This window comes from Synchiropus splendidus, chromosome 10 (assembly GCF_027744825.2).
Source record: "Synchiropus splendidus isolate RoL2022-P1 chromosome 10, RoL_Sspl_1.0, whole genome shotgun sequence".
Lineage (NCBI taxonomy): Eukaryota > Metazoa > Chordata > Actinopteri > Syngnathiformes > Callionymidae > Synchiropus > Synchiropus splendidus.
In genome coordinates, this window is record NC_071343.1 from 1,259,788 (window position 1) to 1,286,811 (window position 27,024).

Here is a 27,024-nt window from a genome sequence, read left to right on the forward strand (position 1 = left end):
ATGGGAAGAGAGCGCCACCACAGTGACGGCGCTGATGTCAGCCAGCCTGGCGAGCGATATAGATGGAGGACCTGCTGGGCTCCGGTGCCTGAGCCATCAGGGCCGCAGGGTGACAGCAGATTGGATCTGATGATGGGTCATCTTCTCGCCGCCTCTCACACAAGCTTATGACTCATCGTCGGCATCAAACCATGTGAGAGCTGCCGAGCCACAGAATCCAGACCGGACTCGCTCAGAACCGTGGTCCTGTGTCGCATGGCTGTGCATTCTGAGGCGCCGGGGGCGGAGCCTATCCCAGCTACTTGGGGCGACAGGCAGAGGACGTATATAGGGACAAAGACTCAGACCACCACTGAAGCTCAGAACTGTGGGAGGAAACCTGAGTGCCCAGAGGTGTTGCTGCGAGGTGACAGATAACCACGGGGTCACTGAACTATCTGCCTCTTCTATTCTACTTAGATAAATCTAGGGAAAAAACGCATTTATTAGGGCTCAGTTTTAGAAATAATAAACAGATCCTTTCATTAACCCTTTAACTGCCAACTCTACCAAGAAGATAGCAACTTTATCCAAACTTTTCGAGTCAACGCCACCTTTTGGTCAAACTGGATAACACAAATAAATAAATAAACTAACTAACCACTATCTAAATGTAATGAAATAATTGTAACAACAAAACAACAAAATAAATAGATACATAATATTATTATTATTAATAATAATAATAATAATAAAGAACAAATAAAAAGACATAAAATAATGAATTTTAATAATATTAAAAAATAAATGTGTGGTAAATAAGAAATGTTTTTTGTAACTTTTTTAGCATGAATGAATAAAAAAAAGTCAAATCCTTTCATCTCTTATATGAATATGTCAGTCACAGCAAAGACCAACTTCCTGCACACTTGCCACGCCCCCTGGACCTCTGCCTCCTCACACGTCAGGAGCGTGGCTAGCTTGACCTAGCTTTAGCGTCGCGTGATCACGAGGCGATTTAGCGCTGTGAGCGGCTGTGACGTGACAAGGTGACACCGCGACTCCCGACTCACCGGTGGGCTGAATTCGGAGCTGCGTCTTTTCACTTTGCTTGCGCGTCATGGCAAACCAGGCCCCGTCGGGGTCCTGGATCCACTCGGCCGCCTGGCAGTACAGCAGGCCCTGGTCCACGGGCTGGAGCTTGTGGATGGTCAGCCTGTAGGAGGTGGCGCTGGTCTTGTCCAGCCGGAGGTCGCCGGCCGCCATCCTCTGCCGGTACGGCCCACCGGAGCGAAGGACAAAGTCTCGGGACAAGGTGACCAGCTCCTGGGGCGGGGCGGCGGCATCCTCGGGCGCCCGCAGGTACCAGCCCACCGACAGGTGGGTGTGCTGCGTGGTGGCGCGCGCCACTTCACAGTTCAGCTGCAGCGTGTCGCCCTCCACTTTAGACAGCGTCTGCGCCGGAGCCGTCACCGTCAGCGAGTCGGCGATAACTGCAGGGACAAGAGGAACAGAATCACCAAGGTGTCAATAACCAGAGGGCCTCATCCAACACGGGTGGAGAACGGGAACTAAATATTCATCACACGTCACTGCATGAGGTGAGAAGCTTGAACCTTAAACCAGCAGCTGCTAACACTGTTAGCACTTCCTGCTAACCATGGCGAACAACTTCCTCCTCAGTTTAGCCCCAAAATCAAGCGGACAGAAGACGGTGTGGGGCGCTCCGCGCAGCGCCAGCTGGACGATCAGCGGTGTCTTCTACTCTACTGATGTTAGGTGAGTGCAACAGCGCCACCTACAGCCCGGGCATGTGCACTACATGGTTCAACTTCCCCCAGTCGCCATCTTGACCAAGTGCTTTCCTGACTTGATGTTTGAATGAATGAATAACAGCAGAGAATGTTTTGGATTGACTTGATGATGGAGCATCTGAGACAAAAAGGCAGTATTTCCAGTGTAATTTCACATGAAGCTGAGAGTAAAAACACTGGTTTGGGTCATGGTCATGGTCAACTGTCATGGCAGCAGGGCTTCACACGGACCTCCGGGGGGCCTGAAACACGCAGCCAGACTGACCGAACCTGGAGCTGCCGTGACCTCACCAGTAAAACCCAGTGTTCGCCACACGAGTGGCCTCACCACATCAGAACCGGTCGTGAGGAAGGTGTCGGTGCGAGTCTCCCGGCGCCGCCTGGTCGGCCGCGGGCCCCAGCAGCCGCCTTCCCGCCGAACACTTTTGATCACACTCACTGGGTAAACAAACGGCAGCACGGGAGAAAGGAAACACAAACTGCCGCTCACAACACGAGTGAGCGCAGCACGAAGCTTCCAGCCAGATGGCGGCGAGGAGGCGGGCGAGAGCGGGGAGGGAACAGAGGCAAGGTTTTACATGACGGGATCATGCGGGGATACATGGCGGCCGGGGGCACTTCGCGCCGGCACGGAGGAGAGGGGGACACGAGCGGCGGCTCATTGAGACGGGCGGTGATTTGGCGACTGGCGGAGGGTTCATTATCTTGGCGGCTCACGTGTGTGTGCGTACACTCACAGCAAGCGCGCGTCCACTGCTCCGTCACGAGCCGTCGGCCGCAGCCGACAGGCGGTGGGGACGACAGTGAAGCTTCCAGCCTCTTTTTAAGAGCGGAAGTGGAAGGGTCTGTCAAGACGCAGGCTCCCCGGATGGTTCCCCGGACGCTGTGCGCTGTGGTGACGCGGCACTCCTCAGCCTCCGGGTGGCGACCCTGAGCGCCCACACGGCCGAACCTTCAACAGTTTAGTGAAACGTGGAGCCACTGGGTTAATTGGACGACAGCGAGTGCTTCCACATCGTTCAGAGACGCTCGAGAGGCTGGTGAAACTGCAATAATGAGCCCCTGGGCTCCCAAATCCAGGGGCGGGTCGGCGCTTCCAGCAGACAGCAGCGGGCACCATGTCAAGCCACATGAAAGAGAGAGGCAGCGGCTGAGACGTGAGGCCAGAGACGATCTGGGAACCACAGCTTTTCTTCTGTCCGCCTCACTTTTCCTTCGTGATGAGCTGAGCCACAAGGCACCAAAGGAGTCAGAGAGAGAAGCTCAGTCATCCAGAAGAGACTCAGAGGAGAACGTCTGCTCCTCCAGAAGGAGAAATCAGTCTCTAATGCCCGGCTGGGAGGAGGTCCCGGGTCAGATGCAGGGGGATGGAAGGCCGGGCCTTTGTACTGAGCTGCTGCCCCCTCAACCCCAGACACACAGAGGAGGACGGTTGTGATCGTCTGATGGGAACTGGCTCATCAGTTTGAGAGCAACCGTCACGTTTCAAGTCAAAACACCAGAGTGTTTGCAGCCCAAACTCAGAGAAGAGCACGTTTGTCGTGGAACGACTGGCGTGTCAACAGCGGCTGCAGGGCAGAACTCTCGCTGAGGAAAACACATCCACGTCTCTCCACCAGCTGATCCGGAAAACCGCACGGCTGCGCTCCACCGTCACACTTCCAGTTCCTCTCTGAGCAACATGAAATCCCGTGTAACGCTCACAGCCTCCTGACATCATCATCATCATCACGGTGAGTCGGTGCTCAGATGAGTCCGACAGGGAGGCGTTTCACTCGTGGCTCGCAGAATCCTGACGCACACGAGAGCCTCGCAGAAGAGAGGAAATCTGCAGCGTTATGAAACATTCATGGACCTTCCTATGAGATCGTCGTGACGGAAGCCTGTGGACGTGAAGGGGGCGCTGAAGGGCCGAGGATCAGAGCAGGGCCGAACCATGCCGCCTGGTTTAGGAGGTTTAATAAGGACGGAAAGGCTGATAAGACGCACGACAGCCGCGAGGTCAGGTGCCGCGCTGATGAGCTCCGGAGCTCCACTGGCAGAAGAGCAGCCCATCCATCACCGGGACTGAAGGAGCGAGGAGGAATCAAAGCGTGGGACTTGTGCGCAGCGCCGCAGGGGGAGCCTCGCCGCTCACGTGCTGGCTTTATTAGACTTGCACGCTAATGGATCCAGTGCCGGGAGACGCTTCTTCATCGTTACGACTCGCAAATCTCCTGAGGAACCCCGTGATCACATCAGCGTCTGTTTATTTGTGTACTTCCACTACTTCAAGAGGGAAAGTGACACGGAGATAGAAGTAAATAAACGCTGAATTACAGCTCCGTTTTTCAGCCGCCTTCCATCAGCGAGGGCTTCCTGCCTGCGCCTCGGCTGCACAGGACGGTGGCGTTGGGACGTCATTATTTAGACAGAAACAGGTTAGCCATGAAACAAAAACGTACAAAATGAGACGAGGCCCATGGAACATTCCGGATCTACAGTAGCACTAAAACAAGTGGCATTGAAAAAGAAGGTCAGTCTGCAGGAGGCGGGGCCACTGGCAGGCTGGCCCGGCAGCGATGGGCCTGGTGACTCGGCGAGCGACTCTTCGTCTCGCGCTCCAGTAAAAGGCCGAGCTGCCGGGACAATTGAACGCCAAACTGTTTACACACTGTTAAGAGACTGGAGGAGGCGCGGTAATAAGCCCCTGGGCTCCCCAAATTAGGGCAGTGTGTTTCCACGACGAGTCTCCGAGACACACGAAAGAGAGACCAGAGGCTCAGGAGAAATCTCATTTCTTCTCTCCATTTTGTGATTGACTGCATTCGGGCGACTCAGCGGGTCGAAGAAGTCAGGAAAACCTTTCTAGATAATGAAACCTGAGCGGCGGACTCTCGTAAAGCAGCAGCACAAACTTGCCTGGTCCTCTTCCTCACACCCACCACTCATCGCTCCATCGCCATGGCAACCTTCCCACATGATGCCGAGCACGTCAAGGGGTTACTATAGTAACCCCCCCCAAACACTTGCAGCGGCTGACGGGGAGCTGGAGATCGGTCCAGTGCTGAGATCAGCCGTGTGTTTGGGGAGATAAACCCAGCCAGCCTCAGCAGGGCAGCGCTGTAAACACTCCTTCAGCCCCACTGACCTCAATCTGGGCGGATTAGGACGGCAGGAGACGGCGTGGGGGCAAGACGTGGTCTGTCACGGGAGCTCACCTCACAGCCGACCTCAGAAAGGTCCCGCCCCTCAGTTGCCGTCGCTCTTCCGTTAGCTCTGATCACCAGCCTTCTTTCAAAACCGCAGGAGCCGGACCCCCCGCCGGCGCCGCACTTGTCGGATCAGAAGCAAACACGACGCAGCCAGGCCTCGGTGCATCTGTTCCACGCCTGTGTCAGTGAGGCCATGGGCTCCTCAGCAGCTGGAGGAAGGTTGGCCTCACTCGGCCATCTTTCACGAAGTCTCTGCCCTCTCCTCCGCACGTCTGGCGTTCATCTCCGACTCCACCTGCATCCCAGCCTCGTCCTCCCAGCTGCCCTTTCAAGTCCAGGTCTGGTTCTACAGACGCAGATGGTTCTGCATGAGGAGGCTCCTCAGAGTCCAGCACCAAAGCACGTTTCAAATGAAGGCGTGACATGAGGTGCTGAGGAAGTGAGAATAAAAGCAGCTCCACTTCATCATTTATTCATGTCCGGAACACTTATTTTCGACAACACAGTCACTTATTCATGAGGAATAAAGTCAGTGGAGAAAGAAAACAGCGGTCCCAGGCGCACGCTTGCTCTCTTAACAAGACACATGGCTACGAGAGGGATGCACCAGCCAACAGAGTCAGGAGCAGGAGGAGTCGCCAGGGAAGGGCCCGAGTCTCCCTGCTCCAAACCAGAGGAGCAAGGACCGGCCCGTCCTGACGGCTCTTTCCTCCCCTCAGATTTGATTTCTGATAATGTGTTTCCAGTCCATTCCACTTCCTGCTGAGTGACCCAGCGCTGCCGCAACGCTCTGGAGAGCCAGGCAGACGGCGCCACCATGCCACCGCAACAATCCACTGACCAACGCCAGCACAACTGAAGACCAGAACCAGAATCAGAGCACAACCAGAATCTGAACCCGAACCAGGATCAGAGCCAGAACCTGAATCTGAACCTGAACCAGGACCAGGACCAGGACCAGGAGTCTTGACTCTGGTTTCTTGACTCCGCAGGTCAGCAGAAGGTCTGGAGGATTTAGCCCTCACACAAGAGTAAAGCCGGAGAGGAAGTAGCGCAGCGGAGTGAGGCTCATGCAAAAGAGACACTAGCGATGCTTTGTAGTGGAGCGGGAACGTCAGTGCGAGATCTTGATCCACAGCAAGGGGTCCATCCATAATACAACACATGCACGATCAGAGCAGCAACTCATCACCAGTGCGAGCACAACCCCTTCATCTGCTCCTCTGCACCATCCAATCGAAACAGCGCGGCGTGTGGTGCGGCGAGGCTCCCGACACCAGACGGCAGGTGCAGCCCCGGTGACGTCAGAGTCCGTGATGCAGCCACCGGCCACCAGACGGCTTCAAGCTCGATGAGTGGGAGGAACACTAGGGGGCGGAGTGAGATTTGCTGGGGCGACGGGAGCAGTGGGAGGGTTCCACCCACCTGTGAGGACCCGGGTCTGTCACCTTGTACAGGGGGCGGGAGCCAAGGGAGGGGCCCTGATGAGGAAAACAACGAGGCGTCATGCTGCGAGACAAGCTGAGGAGGCTGGAGTCAGGAACTCCTGTGAAGCTCTCCCTGATCCACTCTTTAAGGACAAGAACTGTATTATCTGAAGCCACTTGGACTGTGTGATCCAGCGGGTCGATGGAAGCCAGCCCACTCAGGAGAGCGGGAGATGAAGAGAGAATCAGGTCGGCTCACTTCACTCGGTAACTCGATCCTGCGCTGCGCTCTATTTTTAGAGCCGAAGCCAGAGGAGGATCTGGTGCCGTACGGGCCGAGCGCCGGTCCAGAAGCAGGCTGAGAGAGAGCGCGTGGCGGCGCGACTGTTTGCTAGCACCACAGCAGCGCCGTCATTAGAGAACAGAGATGCTTGTGAAACGCTCGCCACTCTGTTTGCAAAGCTGTCAAATATTTGAAGTCAACAGAGCCGGATCCGGAGCCATTAGCGGCTCCAGCTCGGCTGGAGAGCTCTTCTGCCGCAACCTTGGATTATTCTGGGAATCTGTGGCCCAGGTCCTGCCGAGTGCAGCGCAATTACACTTCAGTGGCGCCTCTTCAGCCAGCGTCCTTTCGAGACTGTCCACTGACACTGTTGCGTCGTGACTCCGGCCCAACTGAGACAACTGAAGTCCACTTCTGCTGGTCTGAAGAAGGGTCGCGGGGGCAGCGTCCTCACCAAAGACGCCCAGACTTCACATGCTTCTGCTTGTTTCAGTGCATCCTGGCCCCGCCCACTTGCAGACCTCACCATCGGCCATGAACTAGCAGCAAGCTGACGCTGCACTCTTCAGCCTGGACTCATGTCTCGCTCACGTTCTCTCATTCTCTCTACAACAGTACGTTTCTGAGACTCTTGTAATTCATTACTGTTGCAGTGCATTATGGCAGAGGTGGGAGTGTTTTTATCCCCACATTCTGAAACAGGCTGAGCTGAACCTGGTGCTGCCACCTGGTGGTGACGTCACACAATGTTACGTGACTCTCTATCGGGTACATCAAAGATAGATCAAAGACATGAATAAAAGGTGGCACTTCCAGATGAAAATGAAAGAGTCTCCTGTGGATGAACCTCGACACAGGAAACCACTCAGCGTGATGTCATCAACAAGCGCCGACCCAGACACAATTCCAGTGTTGTCTTTTTGTGGATATAGTTTCATTTTCAGGAAAAAAACGCTTTCAATAATTTGAAGATGGAAAAAGACATACAGCACAGTGATGTCATCACAAGATGGCCGCCCAGCTACACAGCGCCAACACTGCGCTCAAGCCACTGTATTTCAGCCGACAGAGAGCCGTCCTGGTCCGATGCGCTCCTCCTCCGCTGCATGCTAGCTGGAGCCTTCAACAATGAAAACCTCACCTACTGTATGAGAACGAGTTTAGCGAGCGCTCGTGCCGCTGGGTCGGCGACTCACACACTCGCTCACGCTGATTAAAGCGGGCCCTAATCAGAGCACTCCACGTCCGTCTGGCAGGAATTGTACGGGAGATGAAATATGACTGGGGTCGAGGATGGCGCTGACAGGATATGAAAGATCTGATGAGATTTGGAGTTGGAGGCTGTGAGGTCTGGGCTAATGGGACAGGAAGTCGCTGAGTGAGCGCCGTGAGAGCAGCGTGAGAGCGGCGTGAGAGAGGCGTGAGAGTGGCGCGAGAGTGGCGAGTGAGCGGCGTGAGAGCGGCGAGTGAGCGGCGAGTGAGCGGCGTGAGAGCGGCGAGTCAAAGCAGGCCCGGCAGCAGGTCACGTCCCCTGAAAGCAGGGACTTTCATATCTAAGAGCCGTTCTTCACAAAGTCCTGTTTCTGACTCCAACTCTTCATCTGCTTCCACTGTGGTGTGACAGAGCGGCACATTAGCGCTCTGCTCTGTGTCATCAGGAAAGTTTCCACTCGGCCCAGAAACTCCTCAGTTATCAGACGAGAGCAGACAGACATCTGAAGCCAGAACACTGGACGGTTTTTAATCAGCTTTAGTTCCACCGACGATTCCCTGTATGGCATGATGGGATCTCCTCAGCCTCCATGTTCTCCAGCCCAGCAAGCTTCCTCCAAAAGCACGTGTAAATGGTCAGAGTCCTGCGAGGGTGCATCCCAGCTCAGCCTCTCTTCTCATCGATGCACGAGACTGAGGCACAGGTGGAATACTCCACTACTGCGAACATCTCTAGACCTCCTCTAGACCACACGTCTGAGACGTCCGGTGAAGACCCCAGTATCTGCTCGACCAAGCGGGGGCTTCAGTCCCACTCAGCTGATGTGTCTCACACTCCTCACCTCCTCCAGGTCCTTTCGTGAGAGCCGCCCGTCTACAGGCGCGCGTGAGCCTGGACGTGCACCTGGTCTCTCCACCTCAGCTAGTTCTGCGGCTCCATGGCCTCGAAGACATCGCAGATGATTGGAGGACGGACGCAGCGCAGCTCATAACGGCCTTGAGGAGAACTGTGGACAGGGTCAGTAATGGACTCCCTGGCACATGAAGATGAAACCCGACTGGGAGAAACGAGGCCTGCAGGGGACTGTACCTCCATAATGACCACCTGTCTCCAGCGAGATTGCATCTGCTCCGTCCACTCATATTTCCTGATGCCGGCGTGAGGGGAGGAGACGTCTAAATGAGCCGTCTCCTCTGCTTAAGCTGCCTGACCTGAAGGTCCGCCCGAGGGGACGCTGCTCTCAGACACACGGCCCACCAAACATTGTGTCACCCCTGCTGCTAAACCATGTGCAGCCACGCCTGCTGCCTCGTTGACAGAGCCCAGTCACGGAGCAGAAATTGCTGGCAGAGAGAGCAGCCGCAGGGTCAAGAGGAGGTGTCCGACTCCATCCCGTCAATAAGAGAAGCTTTATCGGCTTCTGAGGGAAAACAATTCCAGAGTGTCTCCGTGATACAGAGAGGCAGCGCTGCAGCTCTCTGCTGCCCCGTGGCTCTCCACTGAGGTCGCTCAGCCTCCCTCACATGGGACCTTGCACCGGCACAGGGGTCTGGTCCCATTGTGACCGTCTCGACGGGTGGTCAGAAGGGCGAACTGAACCTTGACTTGTGTTGGGTGCTTCTGTTGGGAGGGCGCCATCGCCGTGGAACATCGTGTCATGTACCATACATATTGTGTTACAACCCACACAGATGGCGCCGCCACAGGGCTGCTGAGTAGCAACCTTCTGAAGCCGTCCGAGGGGTGGTCCAGTCAAACCTTCCCAACTCTTTTGGCTGGAGCATTCCAGCGCCTTTCTCAGTCCCCCCAACACCAAAGGATCAGGCCTTGAACCTGAGATCAACGGTAGCCCTGGAGCTCAGCAGGTCCACCACAAAGCTACCCCTCAAGTCCTCGCACTCTGCCAACACTGACTCTCCTATGAAAGCCGCCTTGTTTGGACCGACCTCCCGGCTGATCCAGCCCACTGACAGGCCACAGCCGTCGGAATACAGCCCAACAATAAACGCAGCGGGACGAAGGGAGCGGCAGATTCTCTGATCAAAGACCGAGGTGGATTTTGTTATTCTGCCAGCGCTGGGTCCATGATAGACACAGGCACCTGAACAACAGCTATTGTTGTAGCAATCCGCTCCCAGGCCCATTGATCCTGGGATGCCGGGCTTCATCGACAAGCTCCCATCGACTGGCGGCACACCAGGCCATTAATCAAAGCTATTTTGGGATTCAGATATGTGAAGCAAGAAACTTTGTTTCCAGAGTTGCTGTGAGGATTTTCAAGGCGCGGTCACACGTGCGCAACATGGCGCCGGGGGCCGCCTGGCGAGCGCGCGGGGACGACGGAGGAATCCGAAGATGAAACGGCGAGCCGTAAGAGGAGGGGCTCTCGGCGGAGAGGTGGGAGTATGAAAGACAAATCTTCCTAAGAGCATGTGAGAGGGGCTTTATGCAAAGCTAGCGCTGACTGGAACCGTCAAACACGGCCGCATCGCATCTAAACACAGGGCTTTTAATACCACTCCCGTCTTTTAAGGAGAGACAGGGGTCCAAGACTCCCGCCCATCAGCCCAGCCTGTGCCGACGGTAAGCCCTTCCTCGCTGGCTGCCATCATCACGGGGGCTGTTAACACACGTGCCCAGAGTTGCTCATCAGCACACTCTGGACTCGTACACGCACACACCTGGTACCAGCGGCGTTACTCAGGTATATTAAGATGGTAATGTTGGAGGCGGTGCAGGCTGAAAGTAATAAGCCTCATCCCAGCGCTGCACTTAGCCTCTCCCACTCCTTTATTCTCTGCACAACCCTGCGCCGGAGCTCCAACCGTCTCCCTTCAGCCCCAGATGGTAAAGCACTGTGACCAATTAAAGAGCTCCCTGAGGACAGAGCCCGTTCTCGGCTCAGCCATCTGACCACTTCTGAGTGTAAACCTCGCAAAAAACACATGACGGCGCTTTAATCAATGCACCGAGCTCCGTCGCTCCAGAAGAGGAGGAATCTAAAGCTCCATCTTAAGCCTTCTGTGCGCTTCCCGCGCTCACAATGGCGAGCTACAGGGGACGGAGCGGCGCCGTGGCAGCTGGCCAGATGTGGCATTAGCCACCGCATTTCTGTGGAGGGGAAACACGTCGCGGCGGAGGAAGCGGCTCGCGCTCGCGGCAGCACATGAGGGAGCAACTGTCTTTCGGAGCTGCCAACTCAGAGGGGAGCGAGGCATATGCCAGGCCCGCTCCGCCCACTCCATTCCTCCGCCCTGGCAGCCGGGCACAGGTGACGGCTCCTGTCTGTCCTCCACTGGCTCGGATGAAAGAGGCAACCCGCCTGTCTCTCTTCATCTGCCGCCACATGTGAGCGGACGGGAAGTCCCCGACAAGCTCATCCAACTTTTACAAGCTCAAAGTCAACGCCTCCGGGCGACAGCAGACATCCCCGGCTCTGGCACTGATCCATCATTAACACGCCCGTAATGCACTCCCAAAACACACTGCAACATTTGAGGCTCCTAAAACAGTCATGAGATCCACACGTCTCAAAGGAACCTGAGTGACTTTCCGTCACTCTGGGCCACGAGGTGAAGAAGAGCTTCATTCTGAACTCCACCAGGATCAAGGCCACCTCAGCCACTCAGGACCTTCTGCAGCGGGTCCGGGTGTCAGACAGGGTCGGAGCCAGCGGCGGTGTGGTGAGCCCCAGCTGGGGCCCTGGGGTCGGCAACAGCTGCAGCCCTGCCGGCCCCCACTCAGCTGAGAGGGGAAGATGGCTGCCAGCCGACGGTGGCGCTCTCTGAGCGCGGCCCACTCCAGTCTGGGACCCACCCGGTCCGACGGAGACGGGAACAGACTGATGGATCCTGGTTATGGAGCTAAGCACTGCGACGTGTGGGGTCAGTCCAAATCCATTCGAGGCGACGTTCATTCAGCAGATGTTTCCATTCATCGCCACTTACAGTAAGTGCATTACACCACGGGGGTCCGGAGCAGCAGCAAAATAAATCCTAAGCCCTAAATAAACCAGATTACAGGGAACAAGGGCGACATTTTCAAACATGTGACAGAGCGTTTCTTCTGCTCCTGCGTCCAGGCGGCGGGAGTTAGCGACGGTGGAGGAGGCGAGCGCCAGCCCTCGCTGCACATCTGTGCTGGAGCTCCAGGGTCCTGCGTTTAGTTGTGTAAATGAGTTGAACATCCTCCCATTTCCTCCACTTCCACATCAGCACACAGCCGGCAGCGGCGTGGCGCGGCGCGGCGCCACACAAAGAGCCGCGTTTTAAGCAAACGATCGCTAATCATGACGAGCAGATTAGCGCGCTAATGAACAGCGTCAGCCGAGGCATCAGTCTGAACCAGATAACGCCGCGACATCGCCACCAGCCGGAGAACGTGACTCATCTGAGCGGGGCCACCACGCCGCTGGAGAACTGGAGTGAGTCTCCAGTCAGATATGGATGACACGACTCCTCCCACATGAGTCAAGACAGTTTCTGACACTGACTCAAGGTCGTACCAGGCTTCAGGATGATGAGGATGAAGAGGGTGGTGATGATGATGATGAAGATGGAAATGATGACGATGATGAAGATGATGGTGATGAAGATGAAGGTGATGATGGTGATGAAGGTGAAGACAATAATGAAGAGGATGATGAGGATGGTGACGATGATGATGATGAAGAGGGTGGTGATGATGATGATGATGAAGATGTAAATGATGAAGATGATGATGTAGATGGTGATGAAGATGAAGGTGATGATGGTGATGAAGGTGAAGACAATAATGAAGAGGATGATGATGATGATATGATGTGGATGGTGACGATGATGATGAAGATCGTGAAGGAGAAAGTGATGAGGATGATGAAGATGATGGAGATGGTCATGGTGAGGGTGATGATGATGCTAGAACTAGATTCCAAGAGCTTTCAAGGTGAGAATTTGAGACCTTCTCGACTGAACAACAGCTCCACGCCCTCACTGAAGTCTACAGTGGGGTTCTGGAGCATGAGCTGGTTCAGACCCACTTCACCCTTCCATCGGAGGGAGTCCGGTCACTGGCTCAGAGCCGGGTCACAGGAGGTCGCCCGCGCGCCTGAGGAGCCCAGAAGCTGGGACCATGTTCCGGGACATGTTCAGCAGGACTGCATCTGTTTGGGATCTGGAGCCATCAGGACTGAAGACCCAGATTCAGCTCTGACTCCCTCAATTGAGGACAAAGATGACTTTTTAATTCAAAGCAGTGAAAGGAGTCGTCTCTCTGCCGAGGAGGCATGAAAATGAGGACTGTAATTCGCTGTGACAGAGGAAATTGCTGTGACTGGCTCTTGTGTAAATTCCAGCTTCTGTCTGAAACATCTCGTGCACTAATGTCCCCAGTGCTTAATTGCATCTGGGATTTAATTGAGTTAACCTCAGTATCGCAGCAGGCCCAGTTGCCTCGGGGGCGGAACCAGAGCTGCAGAGCCAGGAGGAGGAGCTCATGCTGTCCCGCTTGTTCCTGAAAAGCTTCCACGTGAGAGCGGTGTGTTGGGGTCAGGAGGACCCCGGGGACCTGCTGCTGCCGGGCCCGGCGCCATGGCGTGTGGAGCGAGAGGCCGGTCCAGCGTGTGGGAGGAAGCCAGCTGATGCACACGCTCTCGCAGCCAGAGACCAGTCAGAGCCGGCAGATCTCCCCTGACCTCTGACCCCAGCCGCTTCAGAAAGGCTGCCTACATGCTCCACGTCATCGAGTGCACGGGTGAGACCGGCATCATTCATGCGGTCACGCCGTCCGGAGGCAGCGGTCCTCCAGACCTGACCCAAGAGCGAGTCGGGACCAGGAGCAGAACACGCAGAGGTCAAGTCCAGGGCCGAGACTCAGAGGGTCCAAGTCAAGACCAAGACCGAACTAAGCCAGACCAAACTCCCTGTTGTTGACGTGACGGTGAGGCGCCATCGAGGCCTCCCGGCAGGTCCGGGTGCCAGGCGGAGCCGCTGCTGATCCGCTGCAGAACAAGAGCTGAGCCATGAGCGCAGGCCGCCGCGCTGGAGGGCCACTGAGCCGGTGACCTTTGACCTGATGTGGAGGACATAATCTCCCTCCTCATAAGCAGGATGGAGCCACCTAAGGCATTATGGGTATTAGGCTCCGGAGCAGAGAAGGGTTTTGATTTGATTGAATGACAATAAAAAAAGTCCGGTCCAATCCTGCTAAGTGTTCAACTGAATCTCTTCTGTTGTGCAACCCGGTGCCTCACACTGGTGGAGGAGCCGCCATTGTTCCTGAAACAAACCTCCTCTGTCAAAGGAGGCACATTACAGCCCGAGTCAAGGGACAAAAGATGGAGAGACAAGACGCGCCGGGGGGAGACGGCGGGCGCTGAGGACCCCGGGAGCCAGAGACAGCGCCCCCTGCGTGCACCCCTGACCCGAGAAACTGGGTTAAGAGGTTGGAGTTGGAGAAATGGGATCAGAGTCCTCCAGAATCTGCCTGCGCTCAGGCGCGGCTATAAATAACCCGTCCCATCAGCGGAGCCGCCGCCCGCCGCGGCCTCGCCCTACATTCGGCGCACCCACCGGCCTGCCGCGGCAAACTGTCAACACCAGCGTGCCTCTCCTTCAGATGACCTCCGACCCCGTGAGGCGGGACGGAGCAGCTGCGGCGATGAAGGAGGGACGTCCCGATCAGGACAGCTGCCCGCGCCGCAGACACGGAGACGAACAGGGATACGAGACAGGAAGGGGTGGCAGAGCCCCTTCCTGGCAGAGGGAACACGCACACACACACACACGCTGGTGCTGCAGCAGCAGGTGTGTCGCTGGAACAGCTCCGGGCACAGAGACAAGACATGTTGGAAGAGGAGGAGCGGAATGAGTCAGCGCGCGAGGCGAGCAGATTAGAGCTGGATTCTCTCTCCTCTGAGCCCAAGACCAAGTGGGTAAACAGCAGGATTTTACAGCCGCGACCCTCCACCCTGCCTGCGCCCTCCTCCTCGCCTCCTCACGGCGCATGATGGCACCTCTCCTCGTGACGCCGCATGACAGCTCTGGGCAGGAGATTAGCTCAGCTGTCGGAGCAACCGGCGGCGAGAAGGAGGCGAGCGACGAAAATACCTCGCTAGGCGTGGAGGAGGTCAGCACGTTACGTAAAGAGGATTCCAACACGTCAGGGACGCGAGGGCTCGCCACTGTGGGGCGAGCGAGTGCACGTCATGGCGTCGCTGCTGGATCACGACCCGTTACGTCATGACTCACTGGTGATGCTCACTGGGCTCATTCACGCGCGCCACTCTGGATTAGGAGGCTTTGATCCACCGTGATGCTGAGCTCATCTGACGGTCCGGTCCCGTCGGGGCGGCAGCGATGGCGAGGATCCACCTGCGGCTCACTCAGAACCAGTCCCTGTGGACACGCCACGGCCCGGTGGAGCACCTGACGCTCAGGAGAACCTTCATGAACCCTTTCATCGGTTAGCCACTTTTGGTTCTGGAAGTCCACTTCCTGTTTTGGTTCTGGAAGTCCACTTCCTGTTTTGGTTCTGGAAGTCCACTTCCTGTGTCTCTTTGTTCGTCCCCTCACGTCTGTGCAGTTGCTGTTCATGTCAGGATCATTGTCAATACCGAGTCTTCCGAGACCTCCTCGAGAGGAAAAACCCAACAAGCTGGCAGCGAACCCAAACTGCACGGCAACCATTGCAGCCAGTCCCAGGGAGTCTTCCCCTCCATCACCCGACCGTCCGTCAGTGAGGCTGCGGCACTGACCACTGCCTCGCCGAGCTCACTGCTCATCATCCATGGAGTCCGAAGGAAGGGAGGAGCTCAGCGAGGTCAGAGCCATGTTGATGATGACACGCACGCACGCACGCACGCACGCACGCACGCACGCACGCACGAGCGCGCTCTGAAGCTGAGAGTGAGAGGCCGCTTCACATTAGCATCAGTAAACAAGCCAGCGCCGCCGGCAGGAGATGAGAGGAGACGGAGGGCAGCTAGTAAAGACGGGGGGCGAGGGGCGCCGTTTTAACGTCTCAGCGAGTCCGGCCCCGACTCCTCTCACCGCTGAAGGCTTCACATATGGAAATGAGGCTCTGGCTGGAACCGGAGAAGCAACTTCTGGACACGAACAAGCAGCCGTTGAGGATTCAGGGACGCTCTGAAGCGGCGGGGCAGGAACATGAGCAACTCTGGATGGAGTGCCTCTCAGACACCACGGTGGACGTGGTGAGAGGTGCGTCAGGCTCCTCTGAGTCCAGGGAAACGACCTGGCCGGTTCTGGAGTCTGGAGCCGACACAGGTCAGACAGATCATAAAGAGATCCGGACCCTCAGGGGGACACGTGGCGCTGGACGTAAGGTGGAGGAACAAAGGACACGGGGACGACCGAGTGTGAGGGTCTGAGAGGACCGGGGTGTAAGAAAACAACGCTCAAATATCGCAATATTGCAACGATATTTTCGCTCGATAGTGTGGTAAAGTCTTGAAATTTGATGCCGACTCCATCAATATTGAATACATAGACACTTGGATATGCTTTGTGGCACATTTCACTGAAAGCCGAACTGGACTGACGTCATAACAATGAACTCGTTGTCATGCACATGATATTGGACGGTACGATCTGATTTCCCCCTTAAAAAGATGGTTCTTATTTCAATATATTGCTGAACTCACAGTGTCGCAATATATGGCAATGTATCGTACCGTCACTGCTGTATATGTATCGTATCGCAAGATACCAGCCGATACTCAGCCGATACTCATGCAACACCACGGACTAGCTTAGCTTCACTGTGGTCATTCGGATGACGGCCGAATCATTTGGCTCGGTGGGACGGAAGAAGAGCCACAGGTTCATCACGGCCCAGCCGGAGACTCACCGGTCAGGTTGGTGCGTGCGCTGTAGGAGCCCAGGTATCGGCCGTCGGTGTTGGGAGTGTAGCACTCGAACAGGCCCTGGTCTTTGGCCTGCACCCTGGTGATGTGCAGCACAGACGAGTCGCTGCTCAGCCGCTCCACGTAAATCTCTCTGCTGTTGACCCGCTGCGAGTACACGGCATAGGCGTAGTTGGGCTCTGCTGTGCTGACGATGCGGATCTCCCGCTCCGGCGCCGACGGCAGGTACATGGACCACTCGAAGTCCTGCTCCACGCCCTCCTTGTAGCCCGTCACGTTGCACCAGATGGTCACGTGGGAGCCCTCGGTGCGAACCAGGGGCCCGCTCTGCACCGTCACCACCCGCTGGGCCGCGGCGGAGCCGGCCGCTGCGGAGACAGGAGAAGACCTGGTTACAAAACGGAGGATTAAAGATTCAGCAGGAGGCACCTGCAGCGCCGTGTCGTGTGCAGCTGAGCGTTGCTCAGCCGTGGTCACTGAGGTTTGCTCAGCCAGTGTCTGATGAATATTTCAAACCCTCAACCTTTTAAAGGACCTGTTCGCTGTCGCTGCACCGTGAAACACAGAGTCCTACCTCAACACCTTCCACACGCACCTGAATACCTCAGAGTCCTGCTGACCTCCCTGGATGCTTCGCTCAGTCCCATGCTGTTCCCACGCCAGAGTCAATCACTCTACTCTGAGTCTCAAACAGAGGCCAAAAGCCAAACAATACTTTAACAAGGAGGGCCCTTCCTGGCTAGCATGGTTCCACCAGTGCCTTCTGGCTCAGCTCAGCTGTCCTGAATGTCACGACTGAGACTGAATACCTCAGAGTCCTGCTGACCTCCCTGGATGCTTCGCTCAGTCAAGACTCCCATGCTGTTCCCTTGCCAGAGTCAATCCCTTCAATAGGTCTGGGAACACCTACGGTCATTGCCTAACTAGTCTTCCTGGTGCCTTCTGGCTCAGCTCAGCTGTCCTGAATGTCACGACTGAGACAAACGTGGCCGCTGCTAATCTCCTCCCTACAGAACCAGCGGCAGCGATTCCAAGAGCTGCAGACGTGGATCATCAGAAGAGGAAATCTGAAAAATCAATCGAGGCCGACTTTGATTTGAAGCCGACAGAATGAAGAGACGTTTGTACGTGAGCAGTTCCACTCCACTTTGCTACAAAAGGAGGAGATTTGGAAGCGTGACTATATAGACAGCTATACTCATGGGACTCACAGCAGTACCACAGTGAAAACACAGAAGCCTTGGAGAAGCACCAGAGGAACTAGGCTTGCCGTCTGGGCCGGATCCTGGGTGATGACCGCGAGCGCTGCTTTGGCTCGTCCCGCCGTAGAGATTTGGATTGTTTGTGTTTGTGGTCCGTGACCCTCGGGTGTGTACTTCAGTTACCAGGGGGAAGTTGGCCTGCAGAGAAAGAGTGGCCACTTCCATTCCCAGTACTGCCCCCGCTGGTGGGAGGCTGGTACTGCTCAGCTCACATCGCAGCCCGTATTTTAGGGTTCGACGCTGCAACTGCATCCACATCACACACCAAGGTAACGACAAGTCGGTTCACTGGCTTCCAGCGCCGCGGCACACACTTCCCTCGCTGCAGCCGAGACAAATCAGCTCAAGTGTTTAATCACATGCTAATTGGAATATTCCGGAGCCTTAAAGAGTCAACACGACTGCGACTCGCCTGAGGGACTCACACACGCACTTCCTTGTGTTAGCTCAGGAGAGTGGAGGATGCTAACAGATGGCTACATCAAACACTTTAAAAAGCACGACGCCCACTTCAGCACACCCGTTCCCGCTCCCTGTGTGTGTGTGGGGGGGAGGGGGCACCACCACCTCCAACCTCACCCAGGTGAGGACAGCTAACCTGCTTGTATCAGGAATTACGCAACACTTCTCTCAGCCTGAGACCAGCAGCAACACAAACATCACTGAGCCAGACACAAGTGCTTTTTAAATGGCCACTGCAGCTGTGCGTGTGTGTGTGTGTGTGTGTCTGTGGTCTCTGAGGACACAGAGGACCATTAATAATTTACCAGACAGCGTTTTAACTCCCCCTCCTCCCCCCCCTGCCACTCATCATTATTAATGTCCGTCCATTCATGAGCCTGTGTGGGTGAGCGAGCACACACTCGGGTGTGTGTTACCACGCCGAGCCTCGCTGTCAAGCGATCTGAGTCCAGAGACTTCAGCGGGCGTCACGCTCGCCTTTCGTCCATCCCAACTCGGCGTCGCGGCTCAGGATGAAGCCACGTCTGAAGGTCCCTGCAGTCCACCTCACTTGGACAACAGCCACCAGCACACGGACATGTTCTTATGTCTTGTGGGGACCTCTCCTGGCCATCACCCTTTCCCCAGCCTCTGGGACCAGGACCCAGTTATTTGGAAGTTTTAATCCTCAAATTCAGGCTTCACCTCATGGGGACCAGCAAAGGGTCCTCACTAATAGCAAAAGGTCCCGACATGGAGGTGTTTTTTCAAGAATCGGCCCCCACAAGTAGAGCGATGCAAGTTTGCACACACTCACACAGCGGGTCCGTCATCAAGGAAACGCTTGGTTTCTGCAGCTCAATCCAGCAGCCTCCTCACAGGTGATAACCCTCCAGAACCAGAGGCCTATCGCTCCAGTTTCAGCTCCACCCAGGTTCCTCCCACGTCCACGTGTCTGAACCACCAGAACCTTCAGAGCAGCGTCCTGAGGAGACGTGTGGTGTCGCCACGGGGTTTCTCCTGCGCTCTGAAGAGTCTCCTCGGCCAGACGGAAGTAGGACGCTCCGCATCATCAACAGTTCTCTTCACATGAATATTCAAGAGAGTCCTCATCAGAAATGCGTCTCATTTGAAGGTTTAAGTGCAGAAACGAAGGAGCTACAAGCAGGATTAGCAACGCAACCACTCAACGGTGAGTGGGCCGAGTGTAACACACACACACAGGCGACACCAGCGCATCTGATGGCGGCACCTGTTCCTGGGGGGGCGGAGCTAGGGTTCACGGATCAGTGGTCCTCAAAACTTGGTCCTGGGAAGCTCCGCCCCCTGAAGACCTCACTCGACGTCAGCAGGTGGGAGACTTCTCACCACCCCGAGTTCACCATCCAAGATGGCTGTCAACAGCGAGGAGACCTCCTGCCACATTTCGTATATTCGATTTCTTTTCACTACATTGACCAAACGCATCACATCGATCGACACGTGTATATTAAGGATTCTGCAGTGTCAGTTTAAATATTTGTACCGTAGATGTGGACCATGCTAACACGGCTATCACTAGCCTGGTCAACTTCCGACTTTGGTACGTGCGGAGCTCTTCAGTGAAGTCATATCCCAGCTTCACGCTCCGACTTCCGAGCTGATCTGAACGCACCATGAGACCAGGTGGACCTTTTAGCATGTAGTCGCGACATCACTTTTCACTTCAACGTAAAAGCACTGTGCCATCTTCGGACTAGCAAGCTAGCATTTAGCTAACCAGCTGGGTAACGTCAAACACTTCACACAAGACTAACAAGCCTGGATCATGTCAAACCAAACTCTGAATACCTCCGTTTCCCATCTTCCAGTTCCCGCCATCATGTCTCCCTCAGGGAGGCTCCGGCCGCCCGTCTGCAGGCGTCTTCACACAACTACTGCCTCTCTGTCGGACTCCGGTACTGCATGTTGCTGCACACAGTTTTTTTTTCAGAAAACACGCGGGGTCCGCCCCTCACAGCTCCCCTAACTGTACCCCTCAGTCCGGGGGGTACAGACGCTTTTAAAAAACACAAACATATAGCTGAAAATCACACCAAATGATAGGCATTAAATTCAGTGTCATTCATCTCTGTTACAACATGTGAGACGCTTCTGAGTGAAAGAGTTGGTCCCCCGCCCCCCCACACACATGCGGGATGGTGGGATCCATCCTGGCACGTCCCACTCACAGCTGCCACCACAACAATAACCACGGCTGTGGTGGCTGAGGCGCATTAGCAGAGCAGCTGAGAGCACAGAGGTGAGAGAGCCCACTCCACTCATCATCCTGAAGTTGGAAGTTCATCTCTTCTGGTTCTATACTGCACTTTGATATGAAGTGAGCAACACAAGAGAAGACTGAGGTTTGTTCCTGTCTTTTCTCTCTTTTCAACGTTGTGTTTGTCGGGTGGTACCTGACATCTACACGACCTCTGACACTCAGGTTAGTGTCACCATCTGGTGACACGTGTCTAACGGCGAGTTTGTTTCAAGCCCAACGACGGCGGGTAAATGTCGCAGGTCTTCTCAGGGTTCCGGCCCTGAGGAGGCCTCACTCTGGTGCAGACGCTGACCCTCCTCCAGATGGTGAGGGACGCTGAGGAAGACACCACAGGGTCACGGCAGCAGCGCTGCAGCTCAGCCTTCAGTAGTAAGCAGAGATTTATAAATATTCAGCGCTGACTCATGGTATCTGGCATTTTCATGCTCTCCATCCTCTGCTGACTCCTTGACCCAGATTCAGAGGAACCATATCCATCTCCTCTCCTGCCAACTGAGCACTTGTGAGGCTCTGATGGCAGCGGAAAAACTGAACATCGTGTCCCGTTAAATTTTAATCGAATCACAGGCCGACCGGCGACCGGCGCCTCGACCTCACGCCGAATCACAGACGCCCGCCAAAACAGCGACCGGCACCATGAGAGGCAATTAACTCCAGACACTCTGCCAGAGCCGCCTGGTGGTCCTCACTGACGGATGCAGGAGGAGAGACCACACAGGTGCGCCACCCGGGGTCGTTTGATCTTGTTGCATCGCAAACGTGTGGCCACCTTCCCACCACGACTGACGCCGGCAGCAACATTCATCCAGGACACGCACAAGAACTCCAGCCCCGACAGCAGAGTCCGCAGGCTGACTCCACCACACTGCAGTCCAACTCAGTCTAACCTGCCCAGGGGTGGGCAAACTGCTCCACAAAGGGCCGCCAAGGTGCAGGGTTTTGTTCCAGCCACTCAAGAGGACACTTTTCCACCAGTCCTGTGTCTCAGCAGTTGACTGTCAGTCAGCGGCTGCTCGTTTCAGCTGCGCCTCATTGGTCAAACTGTGTGAGCTTAATGGTTGGAACAAAAACCTGCACCACCCCGGCCCTTTGGGGACCCGATTGCCCACCCCTGAACTAGCCTGTCGCGGCTCACGCTGGCTCAGCTGAGTCACCAAAACACACAGCCAGCATGAGACGCTCCTGTTTCCTGTAAGAACCTGCCACAGAAAACCTACTGCAAAAGAGCACCTACTCTCAACTTAGGTCTACAGCAGTCTTTGGTGGGGCGCGGAGCGATGCACACAAGACCTCAGGAACATGCTTTTTTGCTGGACTAGAATAAAGTGTAATTGTTCATCCACTCATGAAAGTGATGCACTGTGAGTCTGTTACAGACAAAAGCAATGTTAATAAAGTTATCCTTTATAGGAAGTTGCTCTATATTACAGAGAGTTGAGGGCTTATTTTAGTTAGTTTACTTCTTACACGCCCTGCAGAAAATAACTGAGAAGCACTGATCTAATCTGAACCACCAGAAGTATAGAGCGAGGCCGTCCATCAGAGACTCAGAGTGCAGCTGGCTCAGTGTCGTTCCCACGGCACTTGCTAGCTGGGACCACATCGTTGATGTGGGTGTAAATTCCTGGCTGACATTCTGGAGTGTGACTTTTATTCTCCCTGGTGACCCACTCCACAGGGAGGGGGGAGAAAAAGGCCCGTACTTTCTGACTCCACTCCAAAGATGCTGTTTATCTCCGGTCTCCCCACCGCAGCTCAAAGATGCATCACTGCGTCTCGTGTTACAGGTTCACCGAGGAAGTGCGGGAAACACATTAGTCACACGCTTTAAAGAGACACTCATTTGGCTCCAGAAACAACTGGAGAGGATTCTCGTCTTCTGTGTTTCACCGGTTCCTCAGCAACACTTGGAGCCCGCTCGCTCTAAATATACTCTGCTGTTCGCTTCCGTCCTTGTGGTTCTCGTCGGACGAGACTGAAGCTCAGAGAAACTTCAAAGTGGCCGTGGCTGAGTTGGGCCAGCGGACCCTCCTCGCAGTCGAGTCCCTCCTCCCCGCTTTCACCACGCGCCCCTGCTCCTATGATACATCACTCGCAGCCTCCCACACGGCGTGGCGGGTGACGACAAGCTCGATAAGCAACCTTAGCGTTCGTGGGCTGCCAGCACAGTGAGGTGACGGCGACGCACACGCGTCCACACAAAACTGCAAAGAGGATTATGCTAAGTGGTGCGGGGGGGTCTTTGGGGGGGTAATCCAATCATTTGTGGCTGGTGTCTCATTCTCAGAGCAGGCGGCAGCAGCGAGGCCACTCTCACACACTCACACCTCCATGACACTTGATAATTACACACCTTTGAAGAGGTGTGTAGTGAAATACAGCTGGGACCCAGAGACGCCGTCACTCCACCCGGAGACAGCCTGGTGATGGCGTCCCTCTCCCATCAGAGGGGGCATCAGCACCGGTGCTGAGGAGGTGACGCCTCCGAACGCTCACATGACACGCCCAACGCCACCAGCTGCTCTTCATAGAGGGAAGAGTCGCTCCGCTCCGAGTCTCCGAGGATGACAGACCAGCTTTTTGTTCCATACGTAACTGAGTCAACCCCTGATACCACACTATCTGGGCCGGGGTCCGATCTGCGTCCGGTCAACAGGCCACACCCGGCACGGATCGGTTTGCCGGAGCTGAAGTCATCCGTCTGGCGGGTCCTTCCCGGATGAGGAGCACAGACATGTTACGACACGTCTTAACATCGTAATGCTAGGACTGATGCTAATGTAAAATGCACCAAGACTCCACTTTTCTGACAACTCAAACATTCAGAAAAGCAACACATTCTCTCTTGTTATTCATTTATATTTCATAAACAAAATGCAGTTATAAGTGGGGGGTCCCTCAGTCCCAGCGTGAACAGCAGCTGTTAAAAGAAGGGCTGCACTTTTGCCGTGTTAGTGGCGATGATGTCATGTCGCGCTCATCAACACGGACAGATCCGCTGCGCTCCCGAATGTTGACAGCACTCGGTTCAACAGCGACACAACAGCAGCAGAGACAGAGGATCTGCTAGCTCCACACAGAGGGTGAGTCACAGCCTTGTGCTGAGACTCTGACTCCTGCTCGCTTCATTTCCCCGCTCCTCGCTGCCAGGTCTGACTGAACACAAGACATGACGGAGGGAATAAAACCGGCTCTAATCACAACCTCTCGCACGCTCCCTGAACACGCAGCAGCAGGAGCAACACACACACGGCACCGGTTTGACCCCACATCAGAGCAGAAAGTGGCCTGACAGACAGCTGACCTCCACGGCAGGATCAGCTCAGAGTTTCAAGAGTAAAGGTGGAGGAGACGGGCCTGTCTGGACTCTCTGGGAGGCCGAGAGCAGAACTTCTTCTCCTCCAAGAGACGTGTTGCCAGGACGACGAGTGAGGTGGTCAAGTGGGAGGAGCCCCGGGGCAGACCGAGGAGAAGTGACCTCCAGCCACGACCACCACAGGTGGGAGAGAGAGAGAGGGAGAGAGGTGCGATGACGCCGATCGATGGCGGTCACAGGGAGTTGTTGTAAAACAGCAGACCGGAATATTCCGGAGTGGAGTCAAAGACTCAGGAAGCCTGATGTCCCTCGAGCACTCCAGGGTGTCACCTCACTCCGCCGACAGCAGCGTTCCTCTTTGCTTCCCCGCCTCACCGCTCCGGCACTCCCAATATCTGTGGGAGGTGAAGTGGCAGCAGCGACCTCACGGAGGCGCCGCGAACGCAACACATAAATCAATCAGCATGAGCCCACACCACGCCAGGGTGACTTTCCCGACAGTCATGAAGTCGCCCCGAGATGAAGGACAGTCTGGGGTGGCGTCTGAGGCGCAGAGCGACTCAGGACCTCACACAAAGAGGGCGCCGCCGCGTCAGCGTTCGCGACACCCGCTCGGAGATGAAAGTCACGCTCGGTGTTTCATTTACACATCACACACTGCGGCTCAGACGGCGGAGCCAGTGGCGTCTCATGTAGCACAACAATGCATTATTTATTGATCAGCCACCGCTCGCGATCCAAATACCAAGCGCTGACATTCACATGTGCAGTTAGCAAGAGGCGAGGCCTGCCCGCTCCACGTGGGCACTCGAGTGGTTTCACTTCCACGCATGTGTGTGTGTGAGTGTTACGGACCAGGTGACGCATCATCCGCCCCCCTCCAGTGAGTCCGCCCAGGTGAGCTCCTCAGGAACTCTCGGTCCCCTCTGGATCTGAGCTTCTGTCAGACAGGCTGAAGACGGGACTCAAGGTCACGGCCACCAGCCGCCAGTTCAAGTTGCTTCCGTGTGGAAACCATCTCAACTAGACTGAGAACCTGCCGGGTCTGGAGAGAGAGGCGAGGTAGGACATCACATACCGTGGACCCAGCAGGACACAAGTCTTGAAATACAGGTGAACCTGGGATGGTCTGGTGTGGTGTGTCGGTGAGCTGCGCTACAGAGAGGAAGCCATTAAACACCCGGCAGAGGAGCCTGTCACTTCCTGGACAGGAAATCCGTTGCTGGAACTGGAAGTTAGTCATTCACAGGTGCACACATTATATAGCGTAATATCCGGATGAAAAGCAGCTCGTTTTTTCTGGCGGTCTGAGCCCAGCAGCTCATGCAGCAGCGCGGCTAATATATGGATTGTTACAGGCTGAAGTCAGATTAAATCCCAGGCTTTTTATTGACCCTTAAAGCCCTGTTTTCGCCTGCGTGTCCACAGCTCCGTCAACAGAGTGGATCTTCTGGAGGTCAGGAATCCAGAAGCAGCCTCTGAGAGAAATGTAGGTTTTTATCTGATATAATCCAGCATTATTCAATCAATAGTCATTTCAAGCTCCTCCAACATCTTTGACCTGCGCGATGCTTTGCTTCCGATACATGACGGAGTGTACGGGAAACATTTCTCCTCATACTGGTTTCACCTACAGCAGCTTTAGGAGCAGCAGGAGTCAGCTCTTCTGCCCCTCTTAACACTTCAGCTGAACAAGGTTTAGGCAGCGACCGACGTGTGACATCATCATGCGAGAAACATTGGACGTCTTCGGGTTCAGGTTCGGTCTGAGCTGAGCATGTGTGTTACCAACCACCGGTTCCAGCACCGGAAGTCCTGGACCGCCTCGGGCAGGCGGGCCAGATCACGCAGCGACAGAGGCTCGCACGACGCCCGTCCCACGAGGCGTTTAGAAGTGACGGAACGTTTGGTCTACGTGTGGTTTCACTTCAGGATTTGAGAAGCGCCCTTGACTGCGGATGTTCTCTTTAAACCTCGGCTCAGCTGACTGAGTTCTCCAGTCCAAAGCAGCGCGTGTGTGTGCAGCGGCATTATCCCGACTGAAGGACGGCCTCAATGGCATCTGGGAAGCCAAAACATTTTCAAGGAAGACACCATCGGCCGCTTTTATAATCAGAAGCTCTGGCGCTTGAAACTTCTCCACACAAAAAGAAACTTTAGCACGAGGGGAACTGAATTAACTCCAACCAGAGAGACATGAATTAATAATGAACATGCCAGCGCGCTGTTTTTTTAAAAAAGGGACCCAGTTAGTGTCCCATCTTCCCGGGGGAGGAGCAGACTCATCCTGCAGATCTGAAGCGCTGTGAAGACGCTCAGACAGCCGGGCGGGATGGAAGACGGGATGAGGAGAGGAAGAAGGGAGAAGATGCTGAAAAGGAGACGACAGCTGCCGGCGGGTTGCCGAGCAACACAAAGCAGGCAGCGCGCTCGCCTCATGTGTGGCTCATGTATGTGACGGGGGCCCCTTCAGAAGCATCTGCATCTCTGCTGCCCTCGGGGCTGGAGAGGCATCGGACCTGCTAACGTCATTAGCATGGAGCTAAAGCAAGAGAGGGGAGGGAGACCTGCAGGGAGGGAGATGAAAGAGGCCTTTAGAGAGCGCACGCTAGCAGCCGGAACCACGGCGGAAAACGCACGCGGACATGCTTCATCACGGCGTCCTGCGGGGCGGAGCCTACCTGCTGAGCTCCAGCTTCTGTTACAGCGCTCAGTTCTCTCCTCTTCAAAGAGTTAACCGAGGAGACGCCGACGACCTGGCGCCCCCTCGCCGGAGGGAACCACCGAGCCACAGTTTTGGACTTCCCATCCCATCCCATCCTGATACTCTGACTGATGCGAGTTTCTGCCAGTAGCAGAGCTCAGCTGGCTGTTCATGTCACCACTACTGTCGATGGACTTCCTAAGACCGTCTCTGGCCTCTCACCACC

General features: G+C 55.4%; 1 protein-coding gene across 1 annotated transcript in view; it reads right to left on the reverse strand.

Moving 5' to 3' along the window:
- Window positions 1–27,024, reverse strand: part of igsf3 (immunoglobulin superfamily, member 3) — a 66,138-nt gene that overhangs the window by 26,000 nt on the left and 13,114 nt on the right. The window contains exons 2-3 of the mRNA XM_053876147.1: window positions 16,758–17,141; window positions 1,053–1,472 (exon numbers count right to left, since the gene is read on the reverse strand). Coding sequence (XP_053732122.1) covers window positions 1,053–1,472; window positions 16,758–17,141 — 804 coding nt within the window. The remainder of the gene's footprint in view (window positions 1–1,052; window positions 1,473–16,757; window positions 17,142–27,024) is intronic.